A 17,547-nucleotide genomic window follows, 5' to 3' on the forward strand; every position below is an offset into this window, starting at 1 on the left:
AGGGAAAGACTGACCACTCTCTAAAAATAAACTTTGTACCTATTTTACCTGCAGTTGTTTTTGGTATTGTCGATGGTTATGAAGATGATCCTCATTCTGCCTCATCTCATTTTCAAGGGAATGCAAATGTTGTTGAGATGCTGCCACCTGCTCCTTTTTGCTTTCAATTTCCTTCTCCAAGTGACTTAATAAAAAGTAAAATTGAAATATTATACATTACACACATTTATTATTACACACACAGAGAAATACACCAAATTAAATGCACGACAAGACAATGAGTAAAAAAGCACCCCCATCCCCAGAAGAAAATGCCTGAAGTTTGTTATGCATTAGATGGTTTGAACAATCAATAAAGAAACACCAAAGCTCTTCAGCAGAACTTGTAGCTAATAGACAGCAGAGAGCTGCCTGGTGGTCCTAGTTCAATGCCTGGCAGACAAACCATTCACCTCACTTCAACCATCTGTAACCTCTGTTTGCATTTTTGGTGAACAGAACAAATGTTTGAACTACACTGGGGTGTTACTTCTAAAAATACTACTGCATCTAGGGAGAAAACAAATAGTTTGACTAGGACATGTGAACAAAGTATCTTATATAATCTCATCATTCCCCTTCTACAAGAGGTGGTGTCCAGAGATCTTCACAATTAATTCTTTCAGTTTGTGGTAAAACTATTTGAAACGCAAAACAAAGTTAATGCAAGTGTCTAATCCAACTTCTGCTGTAGATGCATGAAACTGACAGGTTAAGCCTGACCCCCACAGTCAGTGTTTAAGAAAATGCACATATTGCTTCAGGGAAATGTGTCATTGCTTCAGGCTAAGTTCTGAACGGGGGTGAAGAGGGAAGAATTTTTTTCTTTTTCACTGGCCTCCATCATTCCCCCATAGCAACTAAATCCTGGTAACTCACAGAAGTCAGGATAACCTTTGAGTGAAGCTCATTAGAGACTGGCATGAACAAAGCACAGTTAACTGACTGTGCTGGTATTGACTAGGATGGAGTGATTTTTCTTCATAGCAGCTACTCTGGGGCTACGTGTTGTACCTGTGCTGAGAACAGTGTTGCTAACCCAGGGATGCTCTGGTTACTGCTGAGCAGGGCTTGCCCAGCCCCAGGGCCTTTTCTGCTCCTCACCCCACCCCACCAGGTAGGCTGGGGATGCACAAGAGGCTGGGAGGGGACACAGCTGGGACAGCTGACCCCAACTGCCCAAAGGGATATCCCACACCATAGGGCACCCTGCTCAGCATAGAAAGCTGGGGGAAGAAGGAAAGGGGATGTTTGGAGTGAGGGTGTTCCCAAGTACCTGTTACACGGGATGGAGCCCTGCTGTCCTGGAGATGCCTGAACCTGCCTGCCCGTGGGAAGCAGTGGATGAATTCCTTGTTTTCCTTTGCCTGTGTGTGCAGCTTTTGCTTTACCTATTAAACTGTCTTTATCTCAACCCACAAGTATCTTACTTTTACCCTTCCAATTCTCTGCCATGTCCCACCAGGAGGGAGGGAGTGAGCAGCTGCAGGGTGCTTAGCAACACTAACTTTTCAGTTTGCAGAAATACATTTTTAACATTCAATTCAGTCCACACTATCAACAATCAATACTGAAATTAAAGTATTTATTTAAAATATCTGTAATATAATCTAGGCCTAAAAATAAAATGCTATTGTCAGCAATTTGCTTTTTACAAGGGCATGCAGTGATAGCACAGGGGGTAATGGCATTAAACTGGAAGAAGATAGATTTAGGTGAGACATTAGGAAGAAACTCTTCACCATGAGGGTGGTGAGACCCTGGCCCAGGTTGCCCAGGGAAGCTGTGGCTGCCCCATCCCTGGAAGTGTTGAAGGGCAGGTTGGATGGGGGTCTAAGCAACCTGATCTAGTGGGAGGTGTCCCTGTCCATGCAGGGGGGTTGGGACTGGATGATCTTTAAGGTCTTTTCCAACCCAAGCCATTCTGTGATTCTGTGCTTTGTGACAGTTCCAACTTCTTAAAAATGTTTGGCTTTTTAAACTACCATTTGAAAGTAATGAGGAAAAAAAGCATAACTAAAAAATAAAGTGGAAAGAGAGAAAAGAATCCAAAAGTTTACCAGAGACACCTACCATGAGTGAATCTAAAATCCTGAGAACACACAGATGAAAAGTTTAAAACCAGTAAGGCTATGCATGCCAACGTGATTTTGGTTTGAAAAACCAGGCTTCCTTTGCAGTAAACTACAACTACCACTGTTCAGGCATTAGATTTTTATAGAAGCAGCTTTGACTCCATGATTTTTTTTCAGCAAGGGTAAAATAAAAAGGAAGACAGCTAGATTTCTTGGAGTATTTAGCCCAGCAAACCCCTATTTGCTTTTTTTTTCAGCAAAGGAAGACAGCTAGATTTCCTGGAGTATTTAGCCCAGCAAACCCCTATTTGCTGGGCAAAAGCTACATGCCATAAGCTGAAAAAGACCTATCACAGAAGGGCAGTGAAAGAACAAGGTTTTCCAGAATTCTCAGAAAGAAAGTGTAAAATCTCAGAAGGAAAGGGAGAGACTGGAGAGTAGTGCATGTAACAGACAAATATGCAATTCCACTGTTCACACCATCAAGTGCACTTTTTACAAATACAGCAGGACAAGATGCTTACCTGATTTCTGCTTCAACATCTTTGCTTAGGAACTTGGGTCTGACGTAAAAAGAAGAGTAGTATCTTTTCTCAAACACTTGATCACCTTCAGCAGTGAAAGCTTCTCTACAGTTTTTGGGAGGTCGATTACACTGCATTACTTCACGAGCTTTTTGGCTACTCTGAAAAATGCAATGGCCTTATTTACACCAATAGAAAAGCAATCATAATTAAAGACCAGAAATAATTTCAATTCCTAACAAAGAATGAGAAAGAACAGTAATTAGAGAACGTGGGGAAAATCTGTAATGTCAAGAATTTGCTTTTCATAGTTGACTAAGACATTTATGTTCCCAAAATCCACCCACTTAGTTTACCTGCCCATTTCTTTTCTTCCATTACAAATTTAGCTCAATTTCAAGTTCCATAGTCTAATCAGCCCCTCATAATTTGCCACAGGAAAAAAAAAGATCACAGACCAAAAAGGTCACTATGCACAGGTATATTTAACTGTCAGAAGTGGAACAGACACACAGGACATAACATTCCAAAGACAGCTCATTAATTGACAATAGTCAATTAATGTTTGGGGAAACATGCTGGTAAAAGTGCCTTTGTCCAAGGCAGTTATGTCACTCGTTCAGAATCAGCATTTCTTCCACACAATACCCACCCAGCTTCTTTCAGATTCAGATGAAACTGTTCAGGTAAAGCTCAAAGACAGGTACGTTATGAAAGCATCAGGCATAGGGGGAAGGACACAACTATCCCTGCTGCCATGGGAGGAGCCTAGAAAGTTCCACTGTTATATATTCCATCCAGCAGCAGCCACACTTGGCACTCAGTCAGCTCTGCACTAGACAGACCATAAACTGCCTCCTTTCCAGTAGCAATGTCAGAGGGCAAACTGGGACAAGTGATTTTGGAGAAACACAAAATCCACAAAAAGTAACTATCGTTACTTCTGCTACATATAGAATATCCTGCTTTCTTTAAATAAAAATGTATACATCTTATTTTTATCTTTGAACATTTTACCCATCATCTTATCTGCTGCAGCTAGTGTCTTCAGTAGTAACAGAAAATCAAAAATCAGTTAAGATCAGAAATCATAACATGGCAGAGAACAGTTCATTAATATGTTTTTATGGTGACTAAAAAATAGTTTCTTATCAAAATAGTATGTAACCTTAACTCAATGCCAGTTGCTACTCACTTCATTCCAATCCTATTTATTTTACCAGACTTTACCCACAATCATGTTTCTTTGCACTCTCTCATCTCAAATGCTTTAACACTGCAGAGTCCAAAGAGGCTTCGGTTGTTGTGGTATGTGAAAAATAAATTAGGCTGGGAATGCTAACAGATGGATGATAATTTCATGTCACAGTGGGTGGCTGAATATCTGAAGAGCAGCTTTGGAACTCTCAGGCACAAGCCAGCTACAGCCACAACTAGTACCTAGCTACCAGGTGCTAGCCACAACTCGTAGGGACTGGTTGCACCTCTTGGTATACCTGGACTATACAAAATTGACACATCCTGAACCCACCACTTACTTAAGAGACATGAGACAGCAGTTAGGAGGCTGGTCACATGCACATGGACTATTTAGACTGGGAAACTAGAGCACTTAAGAGGATCACAAAGGTGCTGGTGAACATCCCAGAAACGGGCAGAGGAGATCTTGGAAACACACAGGAAGAGATCTGCAGAAACAAATCCCAGGGAATGCCCAGGGACCTCAGCCAGGTGCAAGCCCAAACAGCTGCAAGCAGATTTTCTGCTTGACCTTCCTGGACCAGCAGTGACCTCTCTGCTGAGAACAGAAGTTGAGACCTATGAAGGTTGTGTTGGCAGGGCGAAGGAAACAAGCAAGGGTGTGTAAAGAAGAGTAAAAACTCTATTTTTGATGATTCTTACATAAAAACCAGCATCTAAACCCACTGTGGGTTCTCAGTTTACTCTGTCTGGCCCATGACAGAAACCAGTGTCCTCAGTGGGAAACTGACAGTTTACTGAAGGCCAAGAGGGCTTTCCCAGGAGCCCAGCAGGGGAAAGGCAGGTGTGTGTTCTGCACCATAACACTGAGAACTGACACAGCCAGGGTCTTCCCCTCTCCTCAGGATGGGGGAACCAAAAAACCTCTCTCTACATAACAGACACTATTAGTGAAGGTTTTAGATATGCCCCATACAAAGGTAAAACACTTTTCTTTAAAGACCAACAGGGAGTGCAGAGCCTTACTTTAATCAGCAGGACTGTTTCTATACCCCTTGCTTCAATCAAACAATTGGCAATCACTGCATTATCTATTTCCAATGCTGTGAGAACTGTTGGGAATTCTGGATGATGAACTCCTCTGAGGAAAAGAAAAAAAACCACCATTCATGAAGCTCACATGAGATTCTTTTTACAAATACTTCTTTTCAACTAACAATAATTTGAACCATCAATTCTAAGCAATAAAATTCAAACCATAACTTACCTGCGACTAACATCATAAATGTTATTCTGAAACTTATTTACAATTATTTGAGGTCTCAGTCCCTGTGGATAATGTTTTGCCATCAGTAGCTGAAGAGTTTTTTCATCACCATGATTATCACAACAAAATGCTTGAACTAGGCCCTTTAAACAAGCTTCAACAGCCAAGGTCAATTCAGCATCTTTCAGATGAATGAAAGCTCCTAAAGAAATGTAAGAGTCAAGGCTTTAGGAACTGTGTTCCATAACAAAACATCCAACAGTACATTTTTACCACTCAAGATTTTTGTTTTGTGGCATTGTGGGGTTTAAGAGTCTAAAATAAAACTTTCTTACAAGAAACAAAATATATACAAGCCACCCTGAGAACACAGACATAATTTCTCTTCTTACCAAGACACGTCACATATCTGGAGGCCCATGTTATCTTTCAAGATCTTTGATAGGTCACTACTAACTTCCATGAAGGTACCAATTTTGTGGCAGTTTCTCAAGGCAAAGATTAATTATCAATAATTTCATGCTTTAAGGGTGAAGACAGAGGAACAGCTATGCTACACGCTTAGCAAACATAAAGATTTCCATTATATGGCCTGTTTTTGGTGGTACACATTTGCATGTTCTTGCCCCAAAGTCAATGCCAACTATTTAAATACTTGGTCTTTGCACTTACATCCAGAATATGCTGAAGCCATTACTCCTGCTCACGAACTGGAAATAACTTTCACTGCCAGAGCTTGTCAAAAAACTCATGAAACCAAACTTTCCAAGAAAGATTCTGTCTGCGTTGCTCCATACAAAACATCTCAAGTTTGACAGGCCCACAAATCAACCACTGGGCACTTGGAACAAAATCTGTCCAAGAGCTGGAGAGTGATGTTGACCAAGGAACAAGCAGCTAAAGCACAACAGTGTGATGCTTAGAAGGTGTGGGGGAGCTGGAGGGGTGCATTGGAAGTTTACCATTGTAACTAAACAAAACACCTTAACAAAAACAGCTGGAAAGTGAGGAAAAACAATAGATGTTGGATCACTTATGTGATAGAAAGGTCAGAAGGAAAAGATAACTGACTAGGAAAAAAACTTTAGTCCAGGAAGTACAGAAGAAAGAGATATCTGAAGCTTCTTAAAGGGTAAGTAGCTTTTTTTAAAGATCACTGTTTCCATGAGCAGCCATGCAACAAATCCCACAAGGAAATATTCTAAAGACTGTCATTTTCAGCCGCCTTTCTTACCTAAGGGTCCAATAGGTTTGTGTTTAAAGCGCCCCTGCCTATAAGCTGCTTCAACTGCTTCAAGAAATGCTGGGATGTGTGGTCCAAATCTTTTAAAGGTATTTGTTTTACTGTCTTTCAGCTCTCTCAGCTGCTTCTGCTTGCCTTCCAGTGCTTGCTTCCCATCATACTCTTCTCTCCTAAGAGAACAGAATTTTTACAGCAGCAACAGCTTATGAAGCCCTAGTTTTATTCAAGTAATTCTAACATACTAAAAGGACAGTGTTCCAAGACCTAAGGACTTCAATGTACAGCTACCTACACACATTCAACAATAGCTTTATAGTTTCAAGGAACACAAGACAAAAAAAGCAAGAAAATTACTACTTTGCAACAATTTTACAAGACTTTATTTCTAACAAGTTTCTTTTATTTCTAATTATAAGTTTCAATTTCACTGTCTCCTACAAAGGTCTTCCACAGAACACAAAGTAACTATTGGTTACAATAACTGATAAAAGATGTTTCAAACTAATGCATCAAGTGCAATAAGCATCAATTCTCAAATCTCTTAAGAAAATAAACAGTAACATTGTCATGATCCCCTCTGGTAATCCTTGTTCCAAATTCAGGTTTCCAATCAAAGCCAAAGAGAGCTTTGTTTTTCTAGTTCAGGTACTGAATAAAATGCTTTTTGAACCATTTGCTCCAAGTGTCTATAAATCTGTCTTTCACTATAGGTACAATTACTCCCAAGTGTATCTATTTCCTTATATTGTGTTATGTATCTTCTAACATCATATCAGGATGTACTAGTCATTAAACAACATGAACAATTTTAAATCATAATCTGCCCATAGGATAGAGAATAATAGATGAATAGAGAATAATTGATGGATGATGGGAGGAAGAAAGAAGGACGTTAAACAGACAATATGGATTTATATCAGGCTTTAAATTAGTAATACCTTCCACCTTTAATGACAACCTAGTTTTCTCAGTTTTTCAAAAGTTTCTAAATTCAGTCACATTGTGCCAAAGACAGAAGTTCAGCAAGTTCTAACATAAACTAGGTAAAAAAAGCCAACTGAAGGCTAGTATCTCAGGGAATGCAGGTACATAAAAAGAGACCCCTTACAGTGTGAAAAAAAGTAAAAACATCACATTCAAAAAGCACAACTTACCTAAGTCTAGCATGTTCTTCCTTACACTTGTAAATAGCCTGCTGAAATTGATCCATTTGTTGACCAATTATTATTTCCTCATCATGGAATGTCTTTAACTGTTCCCTTAAGTGTTCTATTTTCCTTTGTCTTTCTAATTTTTCAGGCTCTGAAATATGAGTAGCACTAGAAAAGATCATATTTCAATATTTTAAAACCACACTGTTGATTTAAAAGTGACATGAACTTTATTGCCCATATCATGCAAAAGATTCAGGCACTAGAAAGTTACATTTGATATTCTGTGCATTTACAAGATGTTTAAATACCAATTTTATTTTCCTTTTTATTTGTAATCACACATAGCAGCGTGTTACATTCCTCAGTTACATTCCTGCACTTTTAGTTTAAGGTATCTTTGTTTTACAACACCATGGAAGCTAGAAAACTTCTATCACCACTGACAAAAAAAAAAGAAAAGCTTTTTTTCTGTCTAATTAGAAAATCACCTTCTAGTCAAAATCTGGGTATGCAAGGAAGCACAGTAAGAAATATTTAAATATCTAACTGGACCCTGCTAAAGTTATTTTCTGTTACTACAGATTTTCTCATTGATCAGAAGAGCTCACTCCCTGCATACCAGTACCTCAATAAACATACGTCATAATCTGTACTTACCTGCTTTTCAGTTCTTCAATTCGTTTCAGCAACTGTTCATCATCTTTTTCCAGACGTTTTAACTCTGTTTTGAAACGATTATAAAGCACCTAGGAAGGAAACAGGATGCATTTCAATAAACAAAAGAAAGAAATCATTTTGAAAAGAACTACAGCTTTGAGGAAATAATACTAAACTGCATCAAAACAGACTAACATAACTTGAATTTCAAGAATGTGAAAAAGAAAGAATAACATAGTAAATTTCAGTCATTTTTATTTTGACCTGAGCTTAACACTGCTCAACAAACCCTACAGCCCCCAAAGAGAAGCTACTTGCACATCAGGTAGGAATTTGCACCTATTTTGAACTGCACTATGGATTCCAGAAGCCTAGATACAGATGGAGAGGTATATATGGGTACAGTACAGACAAGATCAAAGCTTTAGATTGGTATGAACTTTGGAAGTTCTTTTCCTACCTCAGCTTCATGGACTGCTTTTCTTCTTGCCTGCACATCAGCCTTCAAAGAAATACACTGAGGATGCAGGGCTTGTGCTTCTTCACTTATTGTTATTAACTTGTCTTGTATTGCTTTGTACTTTTCTTCTGCTTCATCCACTTTTACCTTGGGTGCAAATAGAGAATGATACACAAGTAGTAAGGAAGCAAAATTTTCTTCAAGAACCTCAATGCTACAGAACTCTCTCTCAAAAGAATCCATCCAGCATGTCTCACTGGCTTCTTTTGTTGAAAAGAATAAAGCAAGTCATTGCCACTATGGATATGCTAAGATGAAAATTAATAAAGGAACATAATCAGGAAATCAACACACTCCCAAATCTGTAAAGTAAACAGCAACCTTCTTTTCTAACTTACGGTTTACTCAAACACAGGACTCTTACTACAACAAGGCCAAATACCATGACATGGAAAGAAAAGAAACCAGTATCTGGACAATGTTCCTTCAACACCACATAGGCCATAAAGTAAAAATGTCTAAACTGCAAAACAAATGCACTCTTCTTTTTTAAAACATTTAAAAAATAAAATAAAAAAGCAAACCTCAATGAAAAACGAGTGCAAATTTAGAGAGTCTGAAGAAGAAATTTTAATAGACTGACAAATTCAAAATAATTCTACCCAGTGTTGCTCTGCAAAAGATGTATTTCATGTGTGAATCTGAATGTTTGGCAAAATTATTCTTTCTTGCTGCCTACAGAAGTCTTAATTACCATCCAAAGAGTCTGTTAAATTCCTAGATGTCTCCTGAAATCAGACACTGATTTTTTTTTTACAGGCAATGATACCCCAGGAAACCTACAGGACAGATGTCTGAAAGATGCTTCAACATTACAGAAACAGGCATCAATTAAGTACTCTCAGCAATGAAACAGGAAATTACTGTTCACTGGTACGTGCAATGATAGTCATAAACTCAAATTCCTAGACAAAATAATAACCTTTACCTGAAATAAAAGAAACAGCATGAAAACCATTAACACATACTCCCACTAAACAACAGGCAAAAAAATGTCTTATTATCCAGTGAAATCTGGAATACAAATGTTACTATTAAGTTTTAGATGGCTAAAAAGGCATATAAATAGGAATGTTCTCTGCTGCTTGTGAAAAGCTAACATGCCAGTTTCAGCACCTTACAAGTTAAATGACAATCACAGTTTAAATATTAGTTTTATTCTTGAGTCAAGGAGCCAAAACTCACATGATGTAGGGTTGAAACCAGATACATACCTGGCATTCTTTTAGCTTCTTATCAAACTTCTTTGCATTTGCTTCTTCAGCTCTGATGCCTTCTTCGATTGGCTGTATTTCTTTTTCCATCTCACCCACCTAAATAGAAGCATGTATTATAATGTTCACAGTAGGCTGGGGATAATTTCAAGTATGTTTCATATGAGGAAACATATTTTGACATTTACCACTGCCCAGGCCATTTTATGTTTCAGATCTTCAAGATGATTCCGCATGTCGTTCAAAAACCCAATGCTTTTGAAACGTTCTCTTTTTTCACAATAAAGCAGCTTAAGTTCTTGCAGATGCTTAAAAACAAGGAGAGATTCAATCATGAGGGCAAAATAAAGCTGTGATATAACACAAAATCTCAGAAAGATTGTGGTTTTTTTTCAAATTTCATGTCACTGAGATCTAATCAAATAAAAATAATGTAGTTTAACTCCTATACTTACTTCAGTGCTCAAATCTGTACTAATGATTAACTTCTACATACCTCTACTCCTTGTTCTATCTGAGTACATGTGTTTTTTTTAGTTTTCATAATAGATGAATAATCTTCTTTCATTTGTTCCAGCTGAGTTGCCTTCATAAAAAACTAGAAGAGAAGAAAAAGATGCAGACATCAGATTCAGCAGCTTATCTAAGTGAACTTTAAATAACTGCCATAGAAAGACCAGTCATCCCAACCTCTATGCATGATGAATGGTACCCCAAGTAAAATAACTCTGGGGTATTTCTAAATAATGAACTAACTCAGTTTTGTTTTTCCAAGTGGGTGACTGCCACAACCATATGGTTATAGAATCACAGAATCGTCATGGTTGGAAAAGACCTTCAAGATCATCAAGTTCAACCATCTACCCCACAACCACTAACCACTAAACCAAAGTGTCCTGAGTTTGGCTGGGATGGAGGTAAGTTTCTTCTCAGCAACTGCTATGGTGCTGTGTTTCAGATGTGTGACCAAAACCAAGCTAATGGTGGTAACACACAGTTTTCAGCTGTTTTAGTGTTAAGGCCTCTGTTCCTCGCTCAGCTCTCCCAGCGAACACTCTGGCAGGGTGTGCAAGAGGTTGGGAGGAGATGTGACCAGGAAGGTGACCCCAACCAACTCAAGAGATATTCCATCCCATAAAACTTAACTGTCATGGTTTCACCCCAGCTGGCAACTAAGCATCATGCAGCCACTTGCTCACTTTCCCTCCTGGGATGCGGAGGAGAATCAGAAGAGTAACAGTGAGAAGACTCATGGCTTGAGATAAGAACTGTTTAATGAAGCAAAGGCTGTGCAAGCAAGCAAAGCAAAATAAGGAATTCATCCTCTACTTCACATGAGCAGGCATGTGTTCAGCCATCCCCAGGACTAAGAATTCTGATTTTTTTTCCTCCAAATACAACCTCTATGAATTTGAAATCAGTATTTTAATGTTCGATCAAAAACTATTCTTCTTACCTTATATTTGTCACCTTCATTTTTAGACTGTAAAAAGTTCTTACTCATCTCTTGAGTTAAAATAGACACAGGATTATCTACCTGTAAAAATAAATTACTTTATAATAGTTTATATTCTTTGAAAGGCTCAATATGTTGAATATTTTAAGCTTCATGGGCACTACCTCATCTTTCCTAAATCACCTAAGCAGTAAAAAACCTTAAATTTCTGCAACAACAAGGAGTGAAATAATAAACAGAAAAAAAAATGCTCCAGGTATAAAAGGAACCTACATATGCTAAGACTTTCATTAAGAGGGTACTCAACTTGTGGTGCACAGATTATAGCAAATACTTTTCTGTCTGGGACAGAATCCTATTCTGCATTGTATGAGGTATAAATTTCAATTTTCTTTTGCAATTGATATTGGAAGAACATGGAAGAGGTTACCATTCAGTAAAAGGAAACGTTTTTTAATTGAGTAACAACAGTGCTAATATCTTAAAGTGCACAGAATTGAAACACTGTAACAATTACCTGTATATTAAAATGATCCAGTATTCCTATGAGTTCCTCTTTCTTTGAAGAAATTACAGTTCCTAATGGTAAATAAAAGGAAGGAAAAATACCAATAGGTCCAAAGTAAAGAGCTATACAATATCCCAACCTTTTGTTCAGTCTAGTGGTTCTTCAGAAGTGAAAAAAAAGAGATCAGCATTTCTGTAACACAGATTCAGTCCTAAGTGAAGAAGACTTTCTCTGGGTTTTTTTGTCCTTCTGATATATTTGCATTTGTACAGAAAGACTTCTAATTGAAGTCCCTCCTTGCCTCATAAATCCTCCGTAGTAGAACTTAGGCAAAAGGCAAAAACTCAAAAAAACTAATTCAGCCTCAAGACACAAGCAGATTTTCAAAAGGACAAATAGTGAATGACTTCACATCATGCAGAACCTGACACAAGTGCTTTTGATGTGCTAAAATACTTAGCCCAAGGTAAGCAGAAAAAAAAATGATATTATCTTTGAATGATAAGTTAGAAAAATCATCCTTTACTGATATCAATACATTTAAAGCAATTAAAACATTTAGAGCTTATAAGACTGAGAACAAAACAAACTAGCACCAACCAGATTTGCTTTTCAGTTTGTAACTTCTGTTTCCATCCATGTTAATGTGCTGATTCACAATAATAGAGCTACCATACACTTCTGGTTTGTAGGCATCTCTACCTTGATTTCGCAGTGTTATGGAAATATCTGCAGAACTAAGACACAAAAATAATTAAAACAACAGGAAATTCGTTCCAAATCTAAAACAAATAAACAAAAAAAAAATCCCACATAGAAAAAAAAAATTCAGAACATTCTAATTTTCCACAAAAATGATCAGGTCTTGGACAGGCCACAACTAGAAGTCAGTCATAGAACCAATTAGAACAAGACACATTTATGTTGTCTTGAGTCAAAAGAGCACTGGAGATAGGTGGACAGGAAGGCTGCCATACACTGACCTGTTTGCACCTTCTATGCTTCAGACAAATCATTTGCCAAAAACAAATCATTGTGGGAGACTTCTCCCACCTTCCCTTCCCATCTGAGTGCCCTCATCTTTAGGCTGAGGAATCAAGTTGCTTTTTGCTTGTTCTCCTGATCCCAAACTGGCTGAGTAGAAAACAGTTGTTTAGCTTCTACAGTCATCCCTAATCAAAGTAATCTATAGCAGAATGCTTAAGGATCTAGAAAAGATGAGATCTGGCTTCACTGGTGAGGCCTCACCTCAAGCACCATGGGCAGTTCTGGATCCTCTCACTACAAGAAGGACATGGAGGTGTCAGAGCTACCAAGCTGATGTAGGGTCTAGAGAAAAAGTCATACAAGGAACAGCTGAGAGAACTGGGGATGTTTAGTTTGGAGGAGGCTGAGGGGAGACCTTATTGACCCGTAGGGGTCACCTCAAAGGAAGTTGTAGGGAGGTGGGTGTTGGCCTCTTCTCATAGGTGAAAAACAACAGGACCAGAGGAAATGAATTTCCTCTGAATTAATTTCTATACTGAAAGAGAGGTCAGGCTCTAGAACAGCCTGCCCAGGGAGGCGGTGGAGTCACCATCCCTGGAGGTATTCAAAAGCCAAGTACCAATTCAAAAGACTTCAGGACATCCAAAACCTGAAAGGAGCCTGTAAGAAGGCTAGGAAAGAGCTGTGCACAAGGGTGTGTAACAACAGGACAAGGGGTGATGGTTTTAAGCTCGAAAAGGGTAGATTTAAGTTGGACATAAGGAAAAAGTTCTTTAATATGAAGGTGGTGGATCTGTGAAACGGGTTGACCAGAGAGGTGGTGGAGGTCTCATCCCTGGAGACATTCAAAGTGTCTCTTGATGGGGCTCTGAGCAACCTGGTCTATTTGGAGATGTCCCTGCTTATTGTAGGGGGGGTTGGACTAGATGACCTTTAAAGGTCCCTTCCAAGCAAAGACATTCTATGCTCTAGCGGCCAGGGCTGTGGTGGTTTTTTGTTGTGTTGACAGTTGAACTCAGTGATCTTGAGAGGTCCTTTCCAACCACGACAGTTCTGTGATTCAGTTCTGAATTAATACTTTCCATTTCTCAAGTGAATGCTGAAACATTAAGTTATTATAAATAATGCAAGCACTGACAACAATTTTATTCCAAGCACCTCTGAAAGGAAAAGCCTTGGACTCTGAGCTACAGCTTTAAGTAAACTTAAAACTTCTCTCCTATATTTTTAATTGATTCCCCTAAACATGTTATCCTCACTCTTGCAGCAGACATAAAATCACTTCCTGCATGTTTAATAATCCACCTGTATGTCAAGGTCTTTATATTGTATATTCAAACACATAAGCAGAAAAGGAATTAACCTCATTTCTCCCAGAAAACGACAACTAGTTTCCCATGATTTTTTTCTAATTAACTCAATCCTTCTGTAGGATATTCAAGTACAACATGGAAGTAATTAGCAAGAACCGGCCAATAAGGAGGACATATCACTATGTTAGCTTGTTTAGAGATAACTGTATACTACTGGTAAATTACTGATAAAACTTCTAATGCGTTTTTTGTTTGCAGTTTTGGGGCTTTTTTTTGTTTAAACATGATCTCTTCAGTGTTATACTTTTTATTCCAATCTGGTAGATCCAGTAGAACAGAGAAGACGAAGGTTAACAGAAAACTGATCAGCTAACTTGAATCACAATCACCAAACAATACGTTCAACCTTAAAACTAAAGAAGTGTTACTTACGTCTCTCCGTTCCGTACAAACATTTTCAGTGAGGAGCCTCTATTAGTTGCAGTGGCTTTTCCACCAAGTCCAACAATAAGAGCAGTTAACACAGAACTTTTCCCACCTGCAACAGAAGCATTGAACTTTTTTTAAAAAGAAGTTTTTGCAACTATTTTTCCAGTTCACTCATATTACAGATTTTTGTTTGACTGCTTATAGATTCATGCACTGAAAACCCAAATTGTATCTTTATTGAATAAACATATAAGATAGGAATAACTCTAGAAAAACATCCACCACTTTCAAGACTCTGTGGGGAACGGACCATTTTCTCTCCCCCCACATAAGACTAAACAAAATGCCTTTCAAGCCAGCAAAGCAACTCCTACACTTTCACTCCATTGATTTTACACCTGTCCTTCGGAGTGTGCCTTTTAAAGACCACAGTACCTTTGAATCCCTTTTCCAATATACACCCAGCCAACCTCTCCTGAACCTTGATCCCTTAGTTTGTGTTGACCCTTAATAAACCGATTAATTCATAAACTAAACATTGGTCTCAGTAACAATTTGTGAGTGTGGTGAGAGGGTCCTCTAATCTACCCTCTGAGACCCGGTCCCGCAGCGGCCGTTCCTCTGAGAGAGGCGAACGCCACGTGTGACCCTCGGGCTCATTCACAAACCCCTCCACACTGAGGGGGGAAGTCACAGAAACATCCTGACAGCTGGAAGCCCCCCCGGTACCAGCCCGCGACAGACTCTCCCTCAAAAAAAACCACCAAAGCGTGCTGAGCCAAACTTCTGTTACTTCTATTTAGCAAATTGCATCCAACAGGATGATTGCCCTATCCCTACAAGCACACAGAAAACACAAGAACAACAAAAGAAATCAAACACACATTACAATTTATGCAACTATCTGAAAGGTTTTAAGTTCCCTTTCAAAGTCCTTGTTTAATTTTTGAAATTCTGTCTCCAGAAAAAGTGATCTTGCATAAATAAATTAGCACCTCCTTCAACAGTTTTTACATGACATATACTTGGACAACTATATTGTACATTTAGTAACTAACAGAGAAGTACATTTGGTTTAAATATAAATTTATGTATGCTTTATCTCTGAGAAGATTTATAATTACCTTGTCTTTTGCAAATCTCCAAATTTAAGGCCTAACATTTTCACCAGCCTTGAACCACTAAGACTACTGGGATAGACGTGTGTGGTTCTCATCCGAAAGTGAATCCATCTCCATTCCTAGAAACTGGCTAGTAATTCTTTTTCAAACAGAAATTACATCTTCTAAATTATTAACAAAAGTGGGTTTTTGGCAAATAAATGGTGCAATTCATACTTACTTCCATTGTTTCCAACAACAAAATTGAGATTTGGTCCAAACTGAAAAGGCCCCAACATTGAATGGCACATAAAGTTCTTCAGCTGGATACTTTCAATTATCCCAACTTCCCCTTCAGTCTAAAGAATTGGCAATTAAAACTGGTGTTATGCATGAATTGTAATGAGACACAGTTATCTATTCGAAATACAATGAGAATTCAAATGACAGCATGGTATAAACCCACAAGGAAATCAGAAGGGTTTCATAACACTGTGGAAAGTTGACTGCTATAGAGCAATTCCATAATAAGATGAGAGGAAAACAGTGACCAAAGCTGATCATAGTAAGTTTCAATTCTCCCCATTTCTGCCTCATAATTAATACAATATAAAAGATTAAGATCACAGATTCTATACAGTTGTCAGAGCAGTAATAAAGAGCATCACATAAAGACTTTTTCGTTACTTGAATAATTGGTGAGAATTCTTAGCACAGCTTAGGACAAGGGAAATTAAAAAAAATAACAGGAAGGGGGAAATGAAACTAAAAGTGGGACAGCCACTGTTCAACTGGTAAAGTATAGTTTTGAAAGGAAACTTTATTGCCAGTGCTTCAGCAAAACAATGTTTTCTAGTAATGCAAAGTCCTCAGGGAAAATAAACAAACCAATGACACAGAACAGCTGCTGTTCAAGAAACCAAAGCAAGGAATAATGCTTCTGCTGTTTCTTTTATATTGGTTGCACTGAAGCCAACATGCAAGACATTTATTTCAATGTAAACCAAAGGCACAGAACTTTTTAACATCAACTTTTACTTTCATCTCCTCCTCCTAACTTTTTTAACCACTTACTGACAGTGAAGAGAAATCATTATCAGCTGATGACTGTGATTTTTCTTCTTCATTAGACTCATCACTGTGTTCATCCGTGTATTCTTGTCTCTGCCTTTTACGGGGTCCAGGCTTTGAAAGACTGTCTTCCTTCCTCTTACCCATGAGTACTGAAAAATGAAAGTAACAAGAGACTGCAGGTTTGAGTCTTCTATATAAAAAACATACCTACAGATGCTAGAACAAACACAGCTTAATTACTTTGGTAAAAGAAATAGTAAGGCCATAGTAAACAGTGTAACACTTTTTCAGAACTGAAATCTCAGTGAATTTAAGCCTAAACTTACTAAGAAGAAGCTGTATTAGAACAAAAGTAACACCACATTATTATTCTAATCTAGTTGAATTTTCTTGTTGATCAACAATAAAATTAACCTTGATTCTCTTTTCCTTGGTGCATTAGAGTTTGGGATATTTGCTAGAATTGATGTTGGTTAAGCAATGGTATTGAAGTTGTAAAAAGTACCTAAGTACCCTTGTATGATCAGCAGCATCAATGCAGGTCTGATTAAAGTGCATATCCAAAAAGAAAATGTATTAATTATATGTAGTTGACAAATGCCTAGAAAATGAATATGTAGAACACACAGAAGTAGTGTAAAGGAAAACTTCAATTCATAGTATTATTCCTGTGCTGTTTCTTGCACACGGTCACCCTGCCTTTGTTAGGCAGTGTAATGTGATACCACTAAACAAAACGCTTTAATTTTTCTAATGAAGAATAACAATTCTCTGTATAGAGAACATC

At 38.1% G+C, this 17,547-nt stretch overlaps 1 protein-coding gene across 1 annotated transcript in view; it reads right to left on the reverse strand.

Moving 5' to 3' along the window:
- The window catches only part of SMC6 (structural maintenance of chromosomes 6), a 29,894-nt gene extending 12,990 nt beyond the window's left edge, over window positions 1–16,904 (reverse strand). The window contains exons 1-17 of the mRNA XM_010002396.1: window positions 16,761–16,904; window positions 15,928–16,045; window positions 14,590–14,695; window positions 12,458–12,594; window positions 11,867–11,928; window positions 11,350–11,430; window positions 10,390–10,491; window positions 10,082–10,201; window positions 9,894–9,992; window positions 8,620–8,766; window positions 8,160–8,248; window positions 7,503–7,667; window positions 6,340–6,518; window positions 5,106–5,307; window positions 4,865–4,979; window positions 2,639–2,799; window positions 49–184 (exon numbers count right to left, since the gene is read on the reverse strand). Of these exons, the coding sequence (XP_010000698.1) occupies window positions 49–184; window positions 2,639–2,799; window positions 4,865–4,979; window positions 5,106–5,307; window positions 6,340–6,518; window positions 7,503–7,667; window positions 8,160–8,248; window positions 8,620–8,766; window positions 9,894–9,992; window positions 10,082–10,201; window positions 10,390–10,491; window positions 11,350–11,430; window positions 11,867–11,928; window positions 12,458–12,594; window positions 14,590–14,695; window positions 15,928–16,045; window positions 16,761–16,904 (2,163 nt within the window). The remainder of the gene's footprint in view (window positions 1–48; window positions 185–2,638; window positions 2,800–4,864; window positions 4,980–5,105; window positions 5,308–6,339; window positions 6,519–7,502; window positions 7,668–8,159; window positions 8,249–8,619; window positions 8,767–9,893; window positions 9,993–10,081; window positions 10,202–10,389; window positions 10,492–11,349; window positions 11,431–11,866; window positions 11,929–12,457; window positions 12,595–14,589; window positions 14,696–15,927; window positions 16,046–16,760) is intronic.
- Between the last annotated feature and the right edge of the window lie 643 nt (window positions 16,905–17,547).

Source organism: Chaetura pelagica, unplaced genomic scaffold (assembly GCF_000747805.2).
Source record: "Chaetura pelagica isolate M959 unplaced genomic scaffold, ChaPel_1.0 scaffold46, whole genome shotgun sequence".
Taxonomy (NCBI): domain Eukaryota; kingdom Metazoa; phylum Chordata; class Aves; order Apodiformes; family Apodidae; genus Chaetura; species Chaetura pelagica.